We start from the raw sequence: 20,635 nt of genomic DNA, 5'->3' as shown, positions 1-20,635 counted from the left end.
TCAATTATGAGGCTTGGAAGGAGACTAGCACGTCAGGAAACTCTGCGGTACGCGACCGCACTACAGAAGAGTTGGAAATATCTTATCAGCTAAAGCTGCATAACACATAGCACACGCTAGACTCTGTTCATATCAACTTGTAAGATATTTCTTTGACTTGAACGAATCGAGGGCCTGTACACGTAATATTCTTGGTGAAAAAAAACAACAAAAAAACAGATGAAGCACTGTACACGTTGCGTAACGGGAATTGAGAATCACAAACCAAGTTCTCGGTTGCACTGATGGAAGAAACCCTCTTCAAGTTAATCTGGACAGAGTGTAGGACTAACGCTGGGTCAGTACTTCCTGACGGTGCAAGGAATCAGGAAGGAGTGCATAAACACGAATCACAGTTGAAGCACTTTGTCACTCTACTCTTTTGCCGTCGTTACATTACACAAATGCCGTCAAGACAGTTTCGGGAAGTGCCAATGCTAACTGCTTTAATAAATCTGGAGAGCACCCGGGCTACTTATGGCACACGAGAAGGTGCACTTTACGCACGTGGAGGAGGTGGAGATCAGAACCAAATAATTTTGTCAAAAAGTCCTCCTACTCTCAATGTTAAAAAAAAAACAAAATTCAAGGAGGAGGCAGAGATGAGAACCAAATATTTTTTGTTAAAAAAATGTTCGAAATGTCAAAAAATAAATAAATAAATAAATAAATAAATTAATAAAAATAAAATAAAAATACAAGGAGGTGCACTTTACGCATATGGAGGAAGCGGAGATGAGAACCAAATATTTGTCAAAAAGTCTTCCTCTCAATGTTAAAAAAAATACAATAAAATAAAAAATAAATAAATAAATACAAGGAGGTGCACTCTATGCACGTGGAGGAGGCAGAGATCAGAACCAACTAATTTTGTCAAAAAGTTCTCCTCTCAATGTTAAAAAAATAAACAAATTCAAGGAGGAGGCAGAGATGAGAACCAAATAATTTTTGTCAAAAAGTCCTGCTACTGTCAATGTTAAAAAATAAATAAATTCAAGGAGGAGGCAGAGATGAGAACCAAATATTTTTGGTTCAAAATATGTTCAAAATGTTAAAAAAAAAAATAATATATAGAAAATAAAAAATAAAATAAAAATACAAGGAGGTGCACTTTACACACATGGAGGAGGCGGAGATGAGAAATGAATATTTTTTTTGTCAAAAAGTCCTCCTCTGAATGTTAAAAAAAATCAATAAATATAAGGAGGTGTACTTTAACACATGTGGAGGAGGTGTAGATGAGAACCAAAATGTTTTTGTCAAAAAGTCCTCCTTCCAATGTAAAAAAATAAAATAAAAATAAATATATAAATGAATAATAACAACAATCTAGCATCAGCTAAAAAAATGTTCATAAAGTGCTTCTCATCTTCAAGAAAGTAATAAGAATCTGTTCTTACTATCTGTTTGAAGGCAAATTATCTATAACTTTGATTTTAGCTAATAACTAATTTTGTTTTTTCTTTGTTTCCTAAGCTATGGGAAGTGCCTTAGTTTCTATTAGGTCAAAGAATGTCTTTCAACTTAGCTAAACCGCTAATTTAAAAAAAAATTACGTAACTCCTAAAATTTCATGTACATGTAATAATTCAAAGAATATTGGACTTAAAATGGCCACTAGCTTAATACTGATGTTCTTCACACACCAGTTACAATAAAATACGATCAATGAAGTGGATACGACTAAAGTGCACCAAAAGCTTCGACAATCCTTTCCCATCTCTGGCCCGACATCAAATTTCATGGTATTTTTTAGTTTCAATTCTTACGATAACAGACGAAAGAATAACCTTAAATATACGATTTAACTTACTAAAGCCTCATTAATACTATCCTTTTCCAGCTTTGATCAACCTTCACTTTGTCACAAAATAAGATCACATCAGTAATGACAGTCTTATATCCTAAATATCAATCGGTAAAAAAAGTAATTCTAAAAAAACACTAACGTAAGGGCATCATAACAGTATGATCCACCTACACGATCTATACCCAGATAGCTGGGCTGAGGGCATTAGTAGCAGCTCACATAAAAATAGCTTAAAATACGCTTGTCAAGGTACAACTTGGTACATGAGGATATCAAGAGAGCACATCAAAATAAATTATCAATGTTTTTTTTCTTTCATTTCCAAATAGATCCATATTGCTAAAACTCTTTCCGCTGCTGGCAAACGCCATTCCAAACACGCCACCGACATTGACAAAAAGTTTCTTTTGGCTTCTGAACCACAAAACACGTATCACCACAAATACGGACTTGTCACGATCCCTGCATGATTTCATTCACCAAACCTGCTATACAATCACCTCCACATTATTATGTGTTGTCGATTCTAATGAAGATGAAATCAGGAGGTCGATACATAGGACCTCCAAAATATTCTCTCATGGCATGATTTGTAAACTAGCATCTAAGTTACATGTTCATATGTCGCCTCTAACTCGTATGCTCTTAGATCACACCAAGTGATATAACTACGTGATCAGTTTACGTTGTTCGACCACATCCACACACTCAGGCATCCATTCAAACAAGCGCAGGAGGTGATTGAGGGGACCTACGAAGGCTGGAAGAGCCGTCTGCAGAAGAAGGTCCGGCAACTGCGAGAGGCTGATCGACCTGATATGCAGGATTTTCGATGATGTGAGGCACAAGTTCAATCCTTTCTGGGTCGTCTTTGCCAGCTGCAAAGACACGAGAAATACTTAATACATCTGTGTTGGGTAACAAGATGACATTCAATATATATACATACAATATACCAAAGGAAGTAGCCAAAAAGCTCTCTACATTCAGTAAAAGAAAGAAAAAATAATAATAATAAATAAATAAATAAAATAAATAAATAAAAATAAATTGATAAATAAAATAAATAGATGAATAAAAAATAAATAAATAAATAAAGTATATTAGAAAAATCAATAAAAAACAATCCAAAAGTAAAAACACACTGGTCTATCTCATTTTTTGGGTAAAAATTATTGCCAGCTTAAGATAAGGCATCAGCATATGTGACCTAGGAATCATGTCATGCTATGTTGTCAACATCTCATGTTCTTCCTAAAAGGGGTTATCCCACCGGGCTTCCATGGGGTTCACCAGCGCCGATTGTCGAGAGTTCGTTTGAGTAAAAACGACTTTGGTTACAATATTTTATTTATTAAAATCTCTAAACATCAAATTATCTTTCCGTCATATAGAGCAAAGATGAATGATGAACTAAGAGATTGTACACCTATACATACTGTTGAAATGTTCTTTGAGATGTCTAGATTTCTGAAAGCAAAGTCATATTTTAGTTTTTCAAATGGAGGTTGGAGGTAGGATGTGGGAGGAAAATTAGCCCAGTGTGATAACTCCTTTAGTCTTGTCCTTTTAAAATTTAAGTGTTAGACTATGGCTCAAAAAATAAATAAATAAATAAATAAATGAATAATAACTAAAATTAAAATTAAAGTAAAATAATAATAATAATAAAAAAAAAGAATGAATAAAAATAAAATAAAATAATAATAATAAAAAATAGAATAAAATAATAATAAAAAATAAATAGAATAACATAAATAAAAATAAAAACACTCATCTGCTTCATTCTTAGGGTAAAACTAATCTTTGCTGGAAATGAACCACTGGCATATGGACTCAACATACATGACTTTGAGGGATCAATTAATCAATCTGTTGCCAATAGTCTCTCTTGCAGGAGACCCATGGCTCCAGAGCTGGGTGCTTTACCGTCAGACAGGTAGCGTGTCACCGAAAAATATGGGCTGCATTTCCAGAAATGCACCCCAGATTTTTCGTAACGCACTACTTGTCCGACAGTAACACATTACCTGTCCAGCGGTAACACATCCAGCTCTGCATGTCTCTCAGATAACCAGCACCAGCTGCTGGTTTGGTCCACAACTTCCTCAAAGAAGAGATTTTGTGTTGTTGTTCGAGTTGGGTCAGAGAGGAACAGTGTAGGATCACAGTGTAGTGTTCACGATCATCTAAGACTTTATTCTAAGTGATGGTTGCCTCTACAGTATTTGGTGTTTGTGGCCAGGCCTATTCTGTGTTCATTCTACTTTACATACATACATATACCAAATGATTTTTCCCCCTTATAAGGGTGGTAGCCAAAAAAATAAAAATAAAAAAATAAAACAAAAAAACAAAGGCATAGAAACCACTCCCACCCATTCCATCCCTATCATACTCCACTCCCTTCCACCCTCTTCCCTCCCTCTAATCTTGGCACCTCCTGGATGACAGGTCATCTATTTTAATGCAAATTAATGGTCATTGTTTATGGCCAGGCCTAACCTCAGTTGATTCTGTTTTAATGCAAAGTAGTGGCCTAAGCACAGTCATATCAGAGCAGTTCTAAGTTGTGTTGGGAGTGATTTCTCCAATGTGTTTCCTGTCTGGAGGATGTCTGATGGAATGTGAGTGCTAACACTATACATGATTTTAAGAAAGAACTGGATGCAGAAAAATACAACTGCGGGTCACTACGAGCATAGCTCTTCTCCCGCAAAATACAACTAGGTAAATACATGATATAATGGATATGACCAAAGAAACACGTTATATGTACAACGATCAATGGATAACGAGTCACTTACCTGTATGAGTCTTATAATACCGGCAATAAAGAACCGCCATCACACCTACGAAGACATTGATAACGACAAGGCTCACCAACACTGCCACGATCCAAGCTTTCGGAGTAAAGCCTTGGGAGACCTCCAGTAACTGCCGTGCAAGTTCTGGGCAAAAAACGATACACCAGAAGTGAGTACATACATAAGGATTACAAGGTCAGAGCATGTCGACAGGAGACCTTTTGGTCCATATCTAGGTCAGATGCAAAAAAATCATAATAATAATAAATACATACATACGTACATACATATACCAAGGCTTTTTCCCCCTTACAAGGGAGGTAGCCAAAAAGGAAAAGGCATAAAATCATTCCCACCCATTCCATCCCTGAATACACTCCACCCTCCCTCTTATCTTAGCACATCCTGGATGACGGGTCATCCCTGCACCTTGTCCACTGCCCTGGGTCAGAAGCAGTGTCGCAAGACACAGCACATCCACAGCAAGGCCGCTTCATTAAATCGGCGACCCCCCCCTCTCCGTCCCCCCATGCATAAAAGGAGAAGATGGGGAGAAATCCCTTCGGGCTGCGTCAAATTTTGCTCACACATACTACCTCACCCCCCATCCCCCCGCCCATTCCACCTCATGTATCACATCATCCATATACAACCATTCTCCATTGATCCCTGTCTTCTGTAAATAATAAATAAAATACATACATATACCAAAGGCCTTATATGGAAGGTAGCCAAAAAACAAAGGCATAAAAACCACTCCCACCCATTCCATCCCTATCATACTCCACTCCCCTCCACCCTCTTCCCTCCCTCTTATCTTGGCACCTCCTGAATGACGGGTCATCCCTGCATCTTGTCCACTGCCCTGGGTCAGAAGCAGTGTCGCAAGACACAGCACATCCACAGAAGTGAGTAACTCATGCAAGATTTCAAATTCTGAGAAAGAAATTAACTCTTTTACGTCTGAAGAGGTTGTGTATACCTGAAGAGAACCTTCTGGCATAAGCAAGAATAATAGAACAAGTACTCATTAGAAGGAACTGTTCGACATTGACCATTATGCTATCCAAGAGATTAAACATGACTGATAAGAAAACAGCTTGGCTCTGAGCTCTCTTCTGGGAGGGAAATAGCTGTTGATCATGAGTCCAACACATGATCCAAGACCATGGTGAATCACTATCACTGGATGAAATGATAGTGTGTGCAAAAACTATACATGAATTTAAGAACAATTTAGACATGGCGAGATACAGAGACAGGACACCATGAGCATAGCTCCCCTTCCTGTAAAATACAACTAGATAAATACACACAGACACACACATAAATATACTGTACATACATATACCAAGTGCTTTTCCCCCCACATATTCCACTCCCATCCACCACCCCTCCCTCCCTCTTTTCTTGGCTCCTCCTGGATGACAGGTCATCCCTGCATCTCACTCACTACCCTGGGTCAGAAGCAATGCAGCAAGACACAGCACATCCACAGCAAGGCCGCTCCATTTAATCAGTGAACCCCCCAATCTCCGTCCCCTCATCCAACATATATAATAAAATGTAGTACAAATTATAAATATAGAGCACCCAAAATCTAGAAAGATTTTATCAGGTTTAGAAAGCTAGATTTCACTATTTCTCCTATTGTTTAAAGAATTAATTAAGTTTAGCATTGCAGCAATATACATGAAGTGCAGATAATGAAAAGAACACATAGTTTGAAATAACAATTACAATTGCTGAGGATGACACAAAAAGGCATGTGAGCTTATTTCTGTTGTGGTCTCCCATATTAGTCATGAAGTGAGATGGTTAGGCATCAGAGGGGAACATTTTTGTCCATTAGTCTCCTCTTCATATCCTACTTACTCCTTTCTACTTCTATACTTCTATCTATGAGTATATACCAAAGGCTTCTTCTTCTTCTTCTTCTTCCCCTTTATAAGGTAGGTAACCAGCCAAGGCATACATACATACATATACCAAAGGCTTTTTCCCCTTTACACGGGGAGTAGCCAAAAAGAAAAAGGCATACAAATCACTCCCACCCATTTCATTTCCCATATATTCCACTCCCCTCCATCCCTCTTATCTTGGCACCTCCTGGATGACGGGTCATCCCTGCATCCTGTCCACTGCCCTGGGTCAGAAGCAGTGTTGCAAGACACAACAAGCACAGCCAAGGCATACTCCCACCTAAATCCATCCCATTCCAATCTGTCACCCTTTTGTTTCCCTCTTATCGAGACGAACTGCAAAACTGTGTTCCTTACCGATCTCCGTCATTTCATGAAGAGTTGTGGCAATCACCGTGACATTCGAGCTTGGTCCGTACGAGTTATTGGCCCAGAGACAAAACTCGTACGTAGTATTTGGTTCTAGCTTAAAAACGTCCACCTCTTTCTGAAAAATGTAAAGCGATACATATTACCCAACAATCTTATTAGTATGGGAATTGTTTCACAGAAGATACAGGACACCTTGTACTACTATGCCTCACACTAACAATCCCCAGACAATAACACAGTATCTCTTATGTAAGTCACTTAACCCCTTCGATACGATGACACCTACGTAGGCGTCATGAGGAGCAAGTGGGTGCGCGAGGATGCCGATGTCGGCGTCTTGATTATATATATTGTAGTTGTACCTGTAAACTGGCTTCATCATATTTTCTATGGTTATCAAAATTCACGGGTGAAAGAGAACGAGCAACACAGCGGTAACTTTATTTTTTATAATGTGAGTATTATGACGCAACATCGCATGTCTGGCAGCTAATGCTCCCCGCGAGATTTTGGCCCGTAGTGAAGAGGTTAATGTTCCGCCCATAGGCTATTTCCAGTTTCCTGAAGGAAACAGGTCTTCTGCAAATGGACCAGTGGGAATGGATTGATTGATTGTGTATCTTGCTGACTGAAAGCCGAGTAGGAAGAGAGGAATAGTTATCAGAATATATATCATTCTATATCAGAACAGTTATTAGTACTCTTTATAAGAGAACATGGAGGAAATAGACTTGAAGTTGAAAGATACTGGATCATTCCGTTCCGCAGAGTGAATGTCAGTCTTGGGGAGTGAACGGGTTGGAGATATGGTAAACTCTTATGGGAAAGGAGTTCAAATATCACTTGCTTCAGGATACCACGAGGACCGTCACATCAAACAACGACTGCCAGGTGTCGGGGATCCTAGTCCGTAATGCTTCGCTACCTTTTTCCTCACCTGTGTGGGAGAGATGTGATGCGGTAATAAATGCCAATCCTCCGAATGGATTGGTCGATACACCAGATGGAGCTTGACGGGGTCTTGCTCCTGTTCCTCAGGCATATCGTAGTGAAATGCGACAACTGCCAGCACTGTCGCAGGACGCACACTGACCCGAGTTGGTGGGGGTGGGGGGCCTATGGGGGGAGGGAAATAAAAGCGTGGTTTTATTGTCTGAATAGTAATTATTCATACCTCCAATATACATTTTATCATATGTAAGAGAGGAGGAGTTTGAATGCATTTGAGATGAGGTGACTGGGAAGTATGACAGGGGTTACAAGGCTGGATGGACGGATGGAGAGAGAGATGAGAGAGATGAGATGGAGAGAAAAGAGAGAAGAGAGAAGGGAGAAGAGAGAGAGAGAGAGAGAGAGAATTTTTTTTTTATTTCATTGTGGATGAAATGTGAAACCAATTGTATTGTATTATATACACCCTATGTCAATGGCATATATATATATATATATTTTATTTTGGGGGGGGCATATTACCTCTAACAATAAGTCTGACATCTTTAACGAGGTGATTAGGCTTCTGGAGGCACTTGTAATGGCCACTGAATTGCCGTGTCACTTGTAGCAGCTGTAAAGAGCCGTCAGGAAGAACATGTTCCTTCTTCGGACCAAACCAAGTATGGTCGTGCGTCCAATATGTGTTATTGGGATTCTGAAGAGAAAACAACAATTTACTATGAAACACAAGAGGACATGGAAGGAAATTAAGAAAACATAGCTATAGAAGAGAACTGAAGAAAAACAGTTTTCCACATAGAGTTTTAGACACTTGGAACAAACTGGATAATGAAATAGTAAGCGCAAAAACCATTCACGAGTTTAAAAGCAAACTAGACACTGAGAGATACAATGGCAGGACAACACGAGCATAGCTCCCCTTCCCGCAAAATACAACTAGGTAAATACAACTAGGTAAATACATAAATGCATGTATCTTATAAATACATAAACAAATGCCTGAATACTCTTCATTAGGTTGGTAGCTTTGTCAGAGCATAGTTTTCTGCCCAAACTTATATGGTACAAATATTTTGACAGAAATAATTAGCACTTCCATTCTTATAGGGAAATTTTACACCAAAGAGGTGCAGTTGAAGAAATGGTAACAGAAAGATCTTAAGAACAGAAACACGGTGGGATGGCAGACATTAAAAGTGATCAACATTCAATTCTGAATTAAATTTATTTCCAATCATAAAAGAATGTTGTGTGACTGGTCTGTAAGGTGTCACTAAATTCTGGGAAGATTTGTACAGTTAATACACCATATTAGGAGAGAAGGAAGAAAAAAGAAGAAAAATTAAATTAAATTATACATACATACATATACCAAAGGCTTTTATTCCCCCTTCCACAGGGGCTAGCCAAAAAGAAAAAGGCATAGAAATCACTCCCACCCATTTCATTTCCCATATATTCCACTCCCCTCCACCCTCCTCCCTCCCTCCTATCTTGGCACCTCCTGGATGACAGGTCATCCCTGCATCCTGTCCACTGCCCTGGGTCAGTAGCAGTGTCGCAAGACACAGCACATCCACAGCAAGGCAGCTTCATAAATTCGGCGACCCCCCCCTCTCCGTCCCCTCATGCAGAAAAGGAGAAGACAGGGAGAAATCCCTTCGGGGTGCGTCAAATTTTTTTTTCATACATACTTCCTCACCCCCCATCCCCCACCCACTCCCCCTCATGCATCATTATAATAATATAAAAAAGGCCTTTATTTTGGGTGGGAGTGGTTTCTATGCCTTTGTTTTTGGCTACCTCCTGTGTACGGGGGAAAAGCCTTTGGTATATGTATGTATAAAAAGGGGCGGGAGGGTGCTAGTTCCACTGTCATGTCCTACTTAGTTGCCCTCTATGACACGCAGGGAAACACAGTGGGAGTATTCCCCCCCTCACCCACCCAACCTCCAGACACAGAGTGCGGGGGTGATCTAATAGAGGTGTTTAAGTGGATCAAAGGCTTTAACAAGGGTGATGCACACAAGGTCATCATATTAAAACAACAGGGCAGGACTCACAGTATTGGATTTAAACTGGACAAATTTAGATTGAAGAAGGAAATAGTCAAGAATTGGTTTACTAATAGGGTGGTCAACGAATGGAAGAGACTTAGTAACCATCATGTAGTGAGTGCAGAAACTATCAGTTGTTTAAAGAAAGGGTTAGACAACTTTATGGATGGGGATGACAGGTGGTCATGGACATGAAACTGTCTATTGTAGGCCTTATGGTCTCTTGCAGTCTCCTTCATTCTTATGTTCTTATATATTCATATTTTCAGGTGCTGCTGATGCTTACCAAGATGCACCTGACCCCCAACATTTACTGATTTTAAGGGACACAAAATAATTTCCATCTCCCTGAGACCTCTGCCATATGTAAAAAAACATCCACTGGTAGACATATAAATTAATTTCAACACATTTAAGAAGCCAAAATCATCAAAAACAAAACCTATTTAACACAAAACAACCAACGAAAAACAGCTAACAGCAAATGTGGAACCTGCAGGGTCAGGTGTATTTATGATGTGCTGTTTCTACTTTTAATTAGGATACCACCCAGCATTAACCTTTTGACTGTAGGTCTTCCTCAGCTTAGAATAAATACCAGTTTTAAAATACAAAAAAAGAAAAGAAACAAACACAAGCCTTACCTTCACTATGCCATCCCTGCCCTTGCACTGTAAACAAACACAAGCCTTACCTTCACTATGCCATCCCTGCCCTTGCACTGTATAGTCATGTTGGTTCCTTCATCTACGTCCATAACTTCCTCTTCCTCCTCCATTTCTTGGGAAATATGGCCGCTGCTCACCAGAATGGCTGCAAAATCCAAACTTATCAGTACAACAAACCTACAAAATGTTAGTTTTAAACATACATACATATACCAAAGGCTTTCTTCCCCCTTACAAGGGAGGTAGCCAAAAAACAAAAGCATAAAAACCATTCCCACCCATTCCATCCCTATCACACTCCACTCCCCTCCACCCTCTTCCCTCCCTCTTATCTTGGCACCTCCTGGATGACGGGTCATCCCTGCATCTTGTCCACTGCCCTGGGTCAGAAGCAGTGTTGCAAGACACAGCACATCCACAGCAAGGCTGCTTCATCAAATCGGTGACCCCCCCTTTCCGTCCCCTCTATAAAACAAGACTAAATTTTACAACTTAGGGCCCTATATGATCAATATTATTGTACAATATTATTGACAGTGTAAGGGTGGTATTGAAGAATAACACAATATACTGAAGACATAAAAAAGAGCTTGATATTTTATTGCACAATATGACTAAAGTGAGTAGTACAAGGGTAATATTGAGCAATATTCTATCAGTATGCTTCCTGCCTTCATACCATAGACACATCTGACAAAAAGGATGAGTGACAATTCCGTCATGATATCTCTCTGAAATCCTTCTCTTGACTGACAATATTGTGCAATAATTAGGAGCCAAGCAGGGGGAGGCAAATATTGCAAAAAAAAAAACTGAGTAAATATATTATGTCAATAATATTGATTGTATAGGGTTGGCTTTAGTTTGTCAACAACCTGAGTTTTTTTTTTTTTTTATCCAATCAACTGTTCACTGCAAAGCAAGGTTGGTTAACCATAAGAGTATGTTTTTATTCTTATATATATATATATATATATATATATATATATATATATATATATATATATATATATAAACATATATATATATATATATATATATATATATATATTTTTTTGTTTCCCAAGTAATAAACCAAATTATCTCTTGTTGGTATCTGTTATCAATGTCATCATTGATTATATTGACAATATATTCATCAATACTGACCACAGACTCATACCAAATGTCCTTGAAAACCATCTAAAAATTCTTGGTTAACATTAAGCAAACAGAAGAGGCCATGATTTTCAACAACAGAGCCAATATAAATAACATTATTGTCAATAAATAACAACCTTGTAAAGAAAGTAAATAAATATATAAGCTTGGCCCCACCTAAGCCTTACCCCCCATCCCCCCATCCAAAGTGGTCAAATCCTGACCAAGCCACTGGGCCTAAACCTCATTCAAAATTGAGAAATAAAACATTTTGCATTCTTTTACGTGTATTTAGCTCCTGATGCTCCTATCCTCTTTAAAGACGACAGAAAACATTAGGAACTGTGATGAGTTAAAATTAGGAAAAGGGGTGAAACATTAAAAAGGTCATGCATGCCAACAACAACGAACGTGCCATTTGGACGAGTCCTTATGAACGAATACCTCACACTTATATAGACAATATTCACTCAAAACTTGGTCACGCCTGTCTGTTGATAAATCAATACAAGCTGGTGATGCTGATGTTCCCGACACTAAATAAAACTGGTATTTGTTATAAAGCAATCTATTGGAACACTACATATACAAATCATAAGTAAATGTGGCCCAACTTTGGGGTTTTCATGATGTAGTATATGCATGAGGGGACAGAGAAGGGTGGTCACCAAATTAATGAAGCGGCCTTGCTGTGGATGTGCTGTGTCTTGCGACTCTGCTTCTGACCCAGGGCAGTGGACAAGATGCAGGGATGACCCGTCATCCAGGAGGTGCCAAGATAAGAGGGAGGGAAGAGGGTAGAGGGGAGTGGAGTGTAATAGGGATGGAATGGGTAGTGGTTTTTATGCCTTTGTTTTTGGCTACTTCCTATGTAAGGAAGAAGAAAGCCTTTGGTATATGTATGTATGTATGTGTAGTATATGCATAGTTATGGTCCAAATGCTAGAGTAGGGAATGAACCAATAGATGGAGTTGTTGGGAAGTGTGGAGTGTCTGGTAAAAACCATAGTGGAGAGTTAATGGTGGAGATGTGTTTCGAAATAGAGTTGATGATAGCTAACACTGTTTAGGATAAGAGTCAAGCATAAGTACACATGGGAGAGGGTAGTGCATGGAAGGGTAGTTGATAAGGCATTAATGGACTATGTAGTGGTATCCAGGAAAAGGAGTAAGAAGAGTTTTGAATGTCCATGTTATTAGGGAAGAGAGTGGGAGAATATGAAATAATTTTTTGGTGGAAGGTAAGTTGAGAGTGGAGGACAGGTAGAGAAAAAGAAAAAGGGGTGGGAGGTAGGGAGGTGTTTAGAGCAAACTGTTTAAATGAGAAGGAAAAGGAGCAGGAACACAAGGAGAGGCCGAGAGATGTGTGAGAGGTGGTGAAGGATAGAGCAGAAGTAGGAATGGAAGAGGATTGGGGGTGTTTCAAAGAGGAAGTGACAAGGTGTGCAAAGATGGTATGTGGAACTAGGAGGATGAGAGGGAACAGAGGGAAGGGTTGTCAGTGGTGGGATGATGAAAAGATGAAGATAGTAGTTGAGAAGAAGCAAGCATTAATGGACTGGTTATAAAGTAGGACAAGACAAAATTATGAGAAGTATTAAAGAAAAATAATAAGAAATAAAAAAAATAAGAAATAAAAAAAATAAAAAATAAAGGAGGCAAAAAGAAGAGCAGATGTGAAATGGGGGAGGAATATGACCAATAATTTTGAAAACAATAAAAGATGTTTTGGAAGGAAATCAAGAGAGGAAGGGGAGACGAGTCAAAATAGAGAAGAAAAGGTAAAATGTGCAGATTGACAGATATTAATAAAAAAAGGAGGGGGTAAGGGGAAAATGGGCAGAGTATTTTAGAGAGCAGTTAAATGTGCAGGATGGGGAGGGAGTGGTGGTAGCAGTGAGAGGTGCCAAGAAAATGGCAGTGATGGGAGAGGAAAATGGAGGAGAAATAAGGAAATATGTGGTGCAAGTAGCTTTGGAATTATGAGAGCAGGTAAGGCACCTGGATTAGATGGGTGTCATGTGGAGTAACTGAAGAAGGGAGGTACAGTAATAGTGGACTGACTAGTGAGGTTGTTTAATGTGTGTCTATGGGAGGGTAGAGTGCTGGAGGAATGGGGGAGTGCCTGTATAGTTCTGCTTTACAAGGGAAAAGGGGACAAATGTGAGTATTATAGTTTCAGTGGGATTAGTAGTTTGTTCAGTGTAGTTGGGAAGGGTTATGGGAGGGTTTTAATTGAGGGGAGGAACAGGGGGAGTGATTGGTGAGGAACAGTGTGGGTTTAGGAAAGGTAGGGGTTGCACAGATCAGATTTTTGTAGTAAGGCAGACTTGTGAGAAGGGTTTAGCAAAAGGTTAGGAAGTTTTTTTGGCCTTTATGGACTTAGAAAAGGCTCATGAAAGGGTAGAACACTGCAATTAAATCCTGGCTTCATATTCGATCCTTTCATGATGGAAGCTCTGATGCTTCTCAGCAGGACTGGGAATTGTTTTGGTTGGTGTGCTTACTACTCTCTCAATTTTGTTTATGTCATTTTGCTCTGTGCAGGAACCATACTATGGCTGTATATTCCAATCTAGGGATAATTAGGGTGCCTACAATTTGAGAGGGAGAGAGAGTGAGAGAGAGAGGGAGAGAGAGAGAGGGAGAGAGAGAGAGAGAGAGAGAGAGAGAGAGAGAGAGAGAGAGAGAGAGAGAGAGAGAGAGAGAGAGAGAGAGAGAGAGAGAGAGAGAGAGAGAGAGAGAGAGAGGGAGGGAGAGAGAGAGGAGAGGGTGAAGAGGAGGGAGGGAGGGTGAGAAGGAGGGAGAGAGGGTGAGAGGGAAAAAGAAGGGAGTGTGTGAGTGAGGGAGAGAGGGAGGAATATATATATATATATATATATATATATATATATATATATATATATATATATATACATACATACATATACCAAGGCTTTTTCCCCCTTCCAAGGGAGGTAGCCAAAAAGGGAAAGGCATAAAAACACTCCCACCCATTTCATCCCTAAATACCCTCCACACCCCTCCCACCCTTCCTCTCATCTGAGCACCTCCTGGATGACGGGTCATCCCTGCACCCTGCCCACCGCCCTGGGTCAGAAGCAGTGTCGCAAGACACAGTACATCCACAGCAAGGCCGCTTCATTTAATCGGCGACACCCCCTCTCCGTCCCCCTTTGCATATAAGGCGAGGACGGGGAGAAATCCCTTCGGGCTGCGTCAAAATTTACTCACACATACTACCCCACTCCCCCGCCCATTCCTCCTCATGCAGTCACAACATCATCCATATACAACCATTCTCCACTCACCTCTGTCTTCCGTCCTCTCCCTTCCTTCCTCAACAGACATTCCCCTCTTCCCCAAAGCCCCCTTCACCCCATCCATCCACCTCATCCTAGGACATCCCCTCATGTTCACTCCCTCCACATCTGCCTTCCATACCTCTTTTACTAGTCTTTCTTCACTCATTCTTTCCATGTGTCCAAACCATCCTAATATTCTTTCAACAACCCTATCTCCCAAATCCTTTTTTACCCCTGTTCTCCTCCTCACCTCCTCATTTCTCACTCTATCCAGCCTAGTAACCCCCACCATACTTCTCAGACACCTCATCTCAAACACATTCAAACTCCTTCTCTCTTCTTCTCTTATGTTCCACGTTTCTGCCCCATACAGTGCTGTTGGGACAATCACTCCTTCATACAGTCTCCTCTTCGCATCCATTCCCAAATGTCTATTCCTCATTACACTCTTTAAACTACCAAGGCATTTACTCGCTTCTCTCAATCTACATTCTACCTCCACCTTCACTCCACCTTTTCCTGCTACACTTGCACCCAAGTATCTAAAACTATCCACTTCCTCCAGTCGCTCTCCCTTAATGTTCACTCTAGTCTACTGCCACTTTCACCCCTTGTACATCTCATCACCTTACTTTTACCCACATTTATCTTTAGCTTTCTTCTATCACATACTCTCCCAAACTCTGCCACCAGCTTCCTCAATCCCTCCTCTGACCCTGCCACAAGCGCAGTGTCGTCTGCAAACAACAGCTGGCTCACCTCCCACTTATCTCCATTTTCTTTAACCATCTCCAATCCCTGACTCACTACCCTAGCATTCACCTCTCGCACCACCCCATCCATGTATAAGTTGAACAGCCAGGGCGACATAACGCATCCTTGACGAAGTCCCACCTTTACTTCAAACCACTCACTTTCTATTTCTAATCCTAACACATGCTCTACTACTCTCATAAAAACTCTTGACAGCTCCCAAAAGCTTTCCTCCTATCCCATAAATCTGCATAACCTCCCACAGTGCCTTTCTGTCTACCCTATCATAAGCTTTTTCCAGATCCATAAAAGCCCAAAAAACATCCTTCCCCTTTCCTATAGCTTTCTCACATATCTGTCTTACCACAAAGATCTGATCTACACAACCTCTACCCGTCCTAAATCCACACTGTTCCTCACCAATTACTCCTTCTGTTCCTCTCCTAATCCTCTCAATTAAGATCCTCCCATAAGCCTTCCCTACTACACTCAACAGGCTAATCCCTCTGAAATTACTACATTCACACTTGTCCCCTTTTCCCTTGTAAAGAGGAACTATACAGGCACTCCTCCAGTCCTCCGGTACTCTACCCTCTCTCCAGCAAACATTAAATAACCTCACCAACCAGTCCACCATCACTGAACCTCCCTTTTTCAGACATTCTGCATGACATCCATCCAGACCAGGTGCCTTACCTGCTTTCATCATCTTTACAACTGCCTTCACCTCATCCTTCCTTATTTCTCCTCCATTCTCCTCACTCTCATTTTCTTCGCATATATATATAGAGAGAGAGAGAGAGAGAGAATGAGAGGGAGAGACACTGAGGATACAATTAAGGATGCTACCCTATATCTAATGGTATAGCAGTTACTCCTGTTGGAGTCTTGATTATATTCATTTTGTAGTTGTACCTGAATGATGCCCGAATTCTGTGAACTGGCTTGATCACATTTTCTGTGTTTATTATTACTCAGTGAAAGCAAACGAGTATTACAACAGCGACTTTATATTTTATATTGTGAGTATTGTGATGCATCAATCATCGTACATCAGGCATCCGATGCTGTGTGTGAGACTTTGACTCACATTGAAGAGATCACTAGCACTCTATATCAGTACCTAGCAGTCACTGCATTTCTCCCTAAAAATCTATGTACACAGGGAAATGGTGATTACTGAAGTCATGATTATGTGCCTTATGGCATATGGTCCTTGATTACACTGTTTGAGTATCTGTATAGGCAGTGGACTCTGGATGTGACTGTAAGTTTAATACTAAATTGAATGTTGAAACAGGGGACTCCAAAATTTTCCCAGGGAACTTATGTTTATACATATCAAGTCCTTTGGACTCAAGAATGTGAAACCCTCACGAAATACTACTAATAAAACAAAATAAATAAATAAATAAAACTAGCATTTTCCCACACAAATATACAACAATTGATACTATGTTTATCATGGGTAGGGTGAAGGGGTGTATCATGACTCTTATTAAATTGAACACATGATGCTCCACAACAATCTTTCCTTATAATTCCAAGTTCTGTATAATCACAAAACTTAAAATTCCCTAAATTATATTATATACTGTCCAAGTTTGCCTACTAACAAATTTTGTCTTTCGCAATCAAATGTGATAAAATATTATTAAGAAGACCCCACCCTTCTCTATTATACCTAGAAGTTAAGAACAAATACCAAGATTAAGGTATATAATAATGAGTAAATTATTGGAATGATATCGCAGAATAAAAAAAAACACAAAAAAAAAAACACAAAGTACAGGTGTGGGGTCAATGAGTACACACAGAATCCATACCTGTATTCTGCACCAAAACAAATAAAATAAAAAATGCTTCAGTACACAAGCTATAATGATTAAATGGTGTCACCATACAAATCAATTTCTGATATGGATCCTAGGCCTCTTGCTAAACTCACAATATAATTGAAAAGCAAAGTATTGTGATATATTAGCTTGTATGCTGAATATAATGATGAAGTATGCCAGATGAGAACTTTACTGACACAAGTAATTCTAGTTAAATATTATGTTAACCATAACTTTCTTTTCAATTTAGTATATGTAATGATTATACTTTTTATTTAAATAGTCTGAGTATCAGTAGTGGTAATAGGGGTTTCACCATCAACTAAAAATTAAAAAGGCTATCAACTCATAAATTAATCCAATGTAATTGAAAACAAACTGAGTTGTATTTGCGTTATAATGGCAGCAATCGAGTATTCGTGGAAAATAAGCACAACAACAACACCGTCCATCTTTCAGGTCATTCATGGAAGAAGACCTCCAAGTAAATAAATCAAGTGTGCTGGTCCCATCATAATACTACAACATTTATATCCACTCGAGTAATATTGCAGGGCATGGTAACATAAGTCGTCACCGCAAACTTACTCGTTCAACTTCCTGGTCAGCATGTAATTATGGCTGACGACGCCAACTTCTATGCATATATCTAGTACAACATGGGGCTACTGATAGCATCACTGGTCTCTCGTGTACTTACTCTGGGCCAGGAGGAGGAAAAGGAGTACACTTTTCAAAGTCATTTCTACATTTCCGAGGCCGTATACAGGGAATAATATTAGATATTTACATCCCTTGTCGTGTTTTGGGTGGGTCTCCTGTCAGCTGTGATGGAAAGCGTAGAAAACAACTTCTGCTGAAAGAAAATGGGTGATGTTATGATTTCTTACTTATGGTATTTTATAAGTCTATGTTATAAGTTATTAAATATTAAAAATATCGTATACAATTAATGTACATACATTATAATCTTTGGCATACTTATTTTGGTCGTTCTTACTTTAGGACATGTACAATTACACCACGAATTTTTTCTCTTTTTGCTACTCTACAGATAAACAAAGCAGACGACAAGTGACAGTGGTTTGGACACAGGTGGGTACAGAAGAACCCAGAGTCAAAATTTTCCATAGTTACTCCAAGAATAACCCTTACTCACATGGTTAAGAAAGGTAAGTAATATAAATATGTACCTGTGATAGAGATGATTTGTTACCAACGTTGTAAACTAGTAATCAATGGTGTTTGACTATCTAATACTATATCTAGGGGGAAGCCGAATGCGTAGTTCGAGTACGGAAAAAAAGAAAGTAGATGAAATAGTATTTACATTTTCTTTATTTACAAATGAAATTAAATGTCAAGGAATGAGGAGTTAAAATTATAATGCAATATCATTATTTTGATGTTGATATCATGTTGTCCTCTGTTTTGTATCATGAAAATATCGTAACTACTCTAACTAGAATATTACATGTGTCACTATAATGTAACAAATTGATCAGTTACTGTCACGTTCACCATTTAGAATATTTGATAGCACAGAATGTACAACTTGTAACGTGGCTTGGCCTGGCAGTATCAGAATCAGTTATATAAAACTCCACATCAGTTCGTATTTACCGTTTTGTATCCAGATTGGAAGTTGTAAATACTAGCGAAGATTTATTTAGTTTTGCTCGATTTAAGATATCTATATGGTATAAGAGGGAACACTTATCATGGTTGTTATAAAAAGAATATATATTGTTTTATAAATGACGGATAATTTGGACCAAACTTCATAATTACACTTTTTTTTACAATGAACAGTGAATTTTCTTGTTGCCATCCCACACATGTTGAAATGTCGACTTAATTTTATTGTGACCGACGTCAGGCGGTTTTGTCTAAGTTAGGAGAGACAAAATCTCGATAAGAATAATTAATTCACATGAAGCCAGAATTCCAGTTTAAAACACATACAACTTAACCACATAATGTGTATTCTTGCAAAATAGACAATGAAATAAATAAATTTAAGCTTTTTACTGTTGTTGACACACTATATATTTGTTCTGGATTTTGTGACATGTGGCTTGTTGTCGTAGACGATCTATTCAATTAGACCTCTTATTGCCTTAGAAAAGACATTTATCAACTGTACAACTATCAACCAATCAATCAATCAAACAATTAGTGCTTTTGAATACCCATCGCACGTGATATTCGGATTATGGACAGTCTAGGCGTCGTCAGGGGATTTTATTCAGGTGAGGGTTGTGTGACGTCACCAGACTGCGTCTGGAATCGATGATCAAGGGACGGGGGCAGGAGGGCCGCTCCCTGGGCGAATAGAATCGACTGACGACAAGCAAGATGGGAGGCCTTTGGACCCTGACTACCTCCTTTACTTTTATTTTTATTTTTTGTTTTATCTTTTTAGAAAATTGGGTGGCACAATTATTAATTTCATTATTATTATTATTATTATTATCATTGTTTTTTTTTCAGGAGGTGCTAAGATGAGAGGGAGGGTGGAGGGGTGTGGAGTGTATTCAGGGATGGAATGGGTGGAAATGATTTTATGCCTTTTCCTTTTTGGCTACCTCCCATGTAAGGGGGTAAAAGCCTTGGTCTATGTATGTATGTAATATCATTGTTATTATTATCATCATTATTCAGTTATCATTATTATTATTATTATTTTTATTATTATTATTATTATTATTATTATTATTATTATTATTATCATTATGTTATGATTACTATTATTATGTTATTATCATTAGTACCATAAGCATTATTATTGTATTTTCTTATTAGTACAGTTCCTAGGAAGTGACTATTTTCTGGTGAATCAAGCCTATTTTTAGGAATAGAAAATTACTAAAATAATCCAACGAATCGTAAGATATTACCTCAATCAAACCCAATATTTAAGTAAATTACTTTATTCTGGATGAAATATAATTATTTAATTAAGGTGGA

General features: G+C 38.8%; 2 protein-coding genes across 2 annotated transcripts in view; one reads left to right on the top strand and one right to left on the bottom strand.

Moving 5' to 3' along the window:
• Window positions 1–745: 745 nt before the first annotated feature.
• On the bottom strand, window positions 746–18,510 carry LOC143033232 (uncharacterized). The gene is made up of 7 exons (XM_076198433.1): window positions 18,366–18,510; window positions 10,656–10,774; window positions 8,424–8,598; window positions 7,888–8,066; window positions 6,936–7,065; window positions 4,657–4,800; window positions 746–2,727 (listed from the first exon to the last, which is right to left on the bottom strand). The coding sequence occupies exons 1-7, from the start codon at window positions 18,406–18,408 to the stop codon at window positions 2,570–2,572; spliced, it is 948 nt and encodes a 315-aa protein (XP_076054548.1). The 5' UTR covers window positions 18,409–18,510; the 3' UTR covers window positions 746–2,569.
• Window positions 18,511–18,747: 237 nt separating this feature from the next.
• rdgB (retinal degeneration B) overlaps window positions 18,748–20,635 on the top strand; it is a 205,612-nt gene continuing 203,724 nt past the window's right edge. The window contains exon 1 of the mRNA XM_076198412.1: window positions 18,748–18,837. The gene's annotated coding sequence lies outside the window, so the exon portion shown is untranslated. The remainder of the gene's footprint in view (window positions 18,838–20,635) is intronic.

Source organism: Oratosquilla oratoria, chromosome 15 (genome assembly GCF_046742065.1).
Source record: "Oratosquilla oratoria isolate Oo_2021 chromosome 15, ASM4674206v1, whole genome shotgun sequence".
NCBI lineage: Eukaryota > Metazoa > Arthropoda > Malacostraca > Stomatopoda > Squillidae > Oratosquilla > Oratosquilla oratoria.
The sequence above is the reverse complement of the archived record's forward strand: the minus strand, read 5'-3'. Positions and strand labels throughout refer to the sequence as shown.

What these genes read in the sequence shown, in the direction of transcription:
- LOC143033232 (XM_076198433.1), bottom strand. Translation starts at nt 18,408, where the DNA reads ATGACTTTGAAAAGTGTACTCCTTTTCCTCCTCCTGGCCCAGA. An exon ending in GCAGGGATGGCATAGTGAAG is followed by an intron (nt 8,599 to 10,655) that starts GTAAGGCTTGTG and finishes TTTTCTCTTCAG; the next exon opens with AATCCCAATAACACATATTG. An exon ending in TCATGAAATGACGGAGATCG is followed by an intron (nt 4,801 to 6,935) that starts GTAAGGAACACA and finishes TTTTTTGCCCAG; the next exon opens with AACTTGCACGGCAGTTACTG.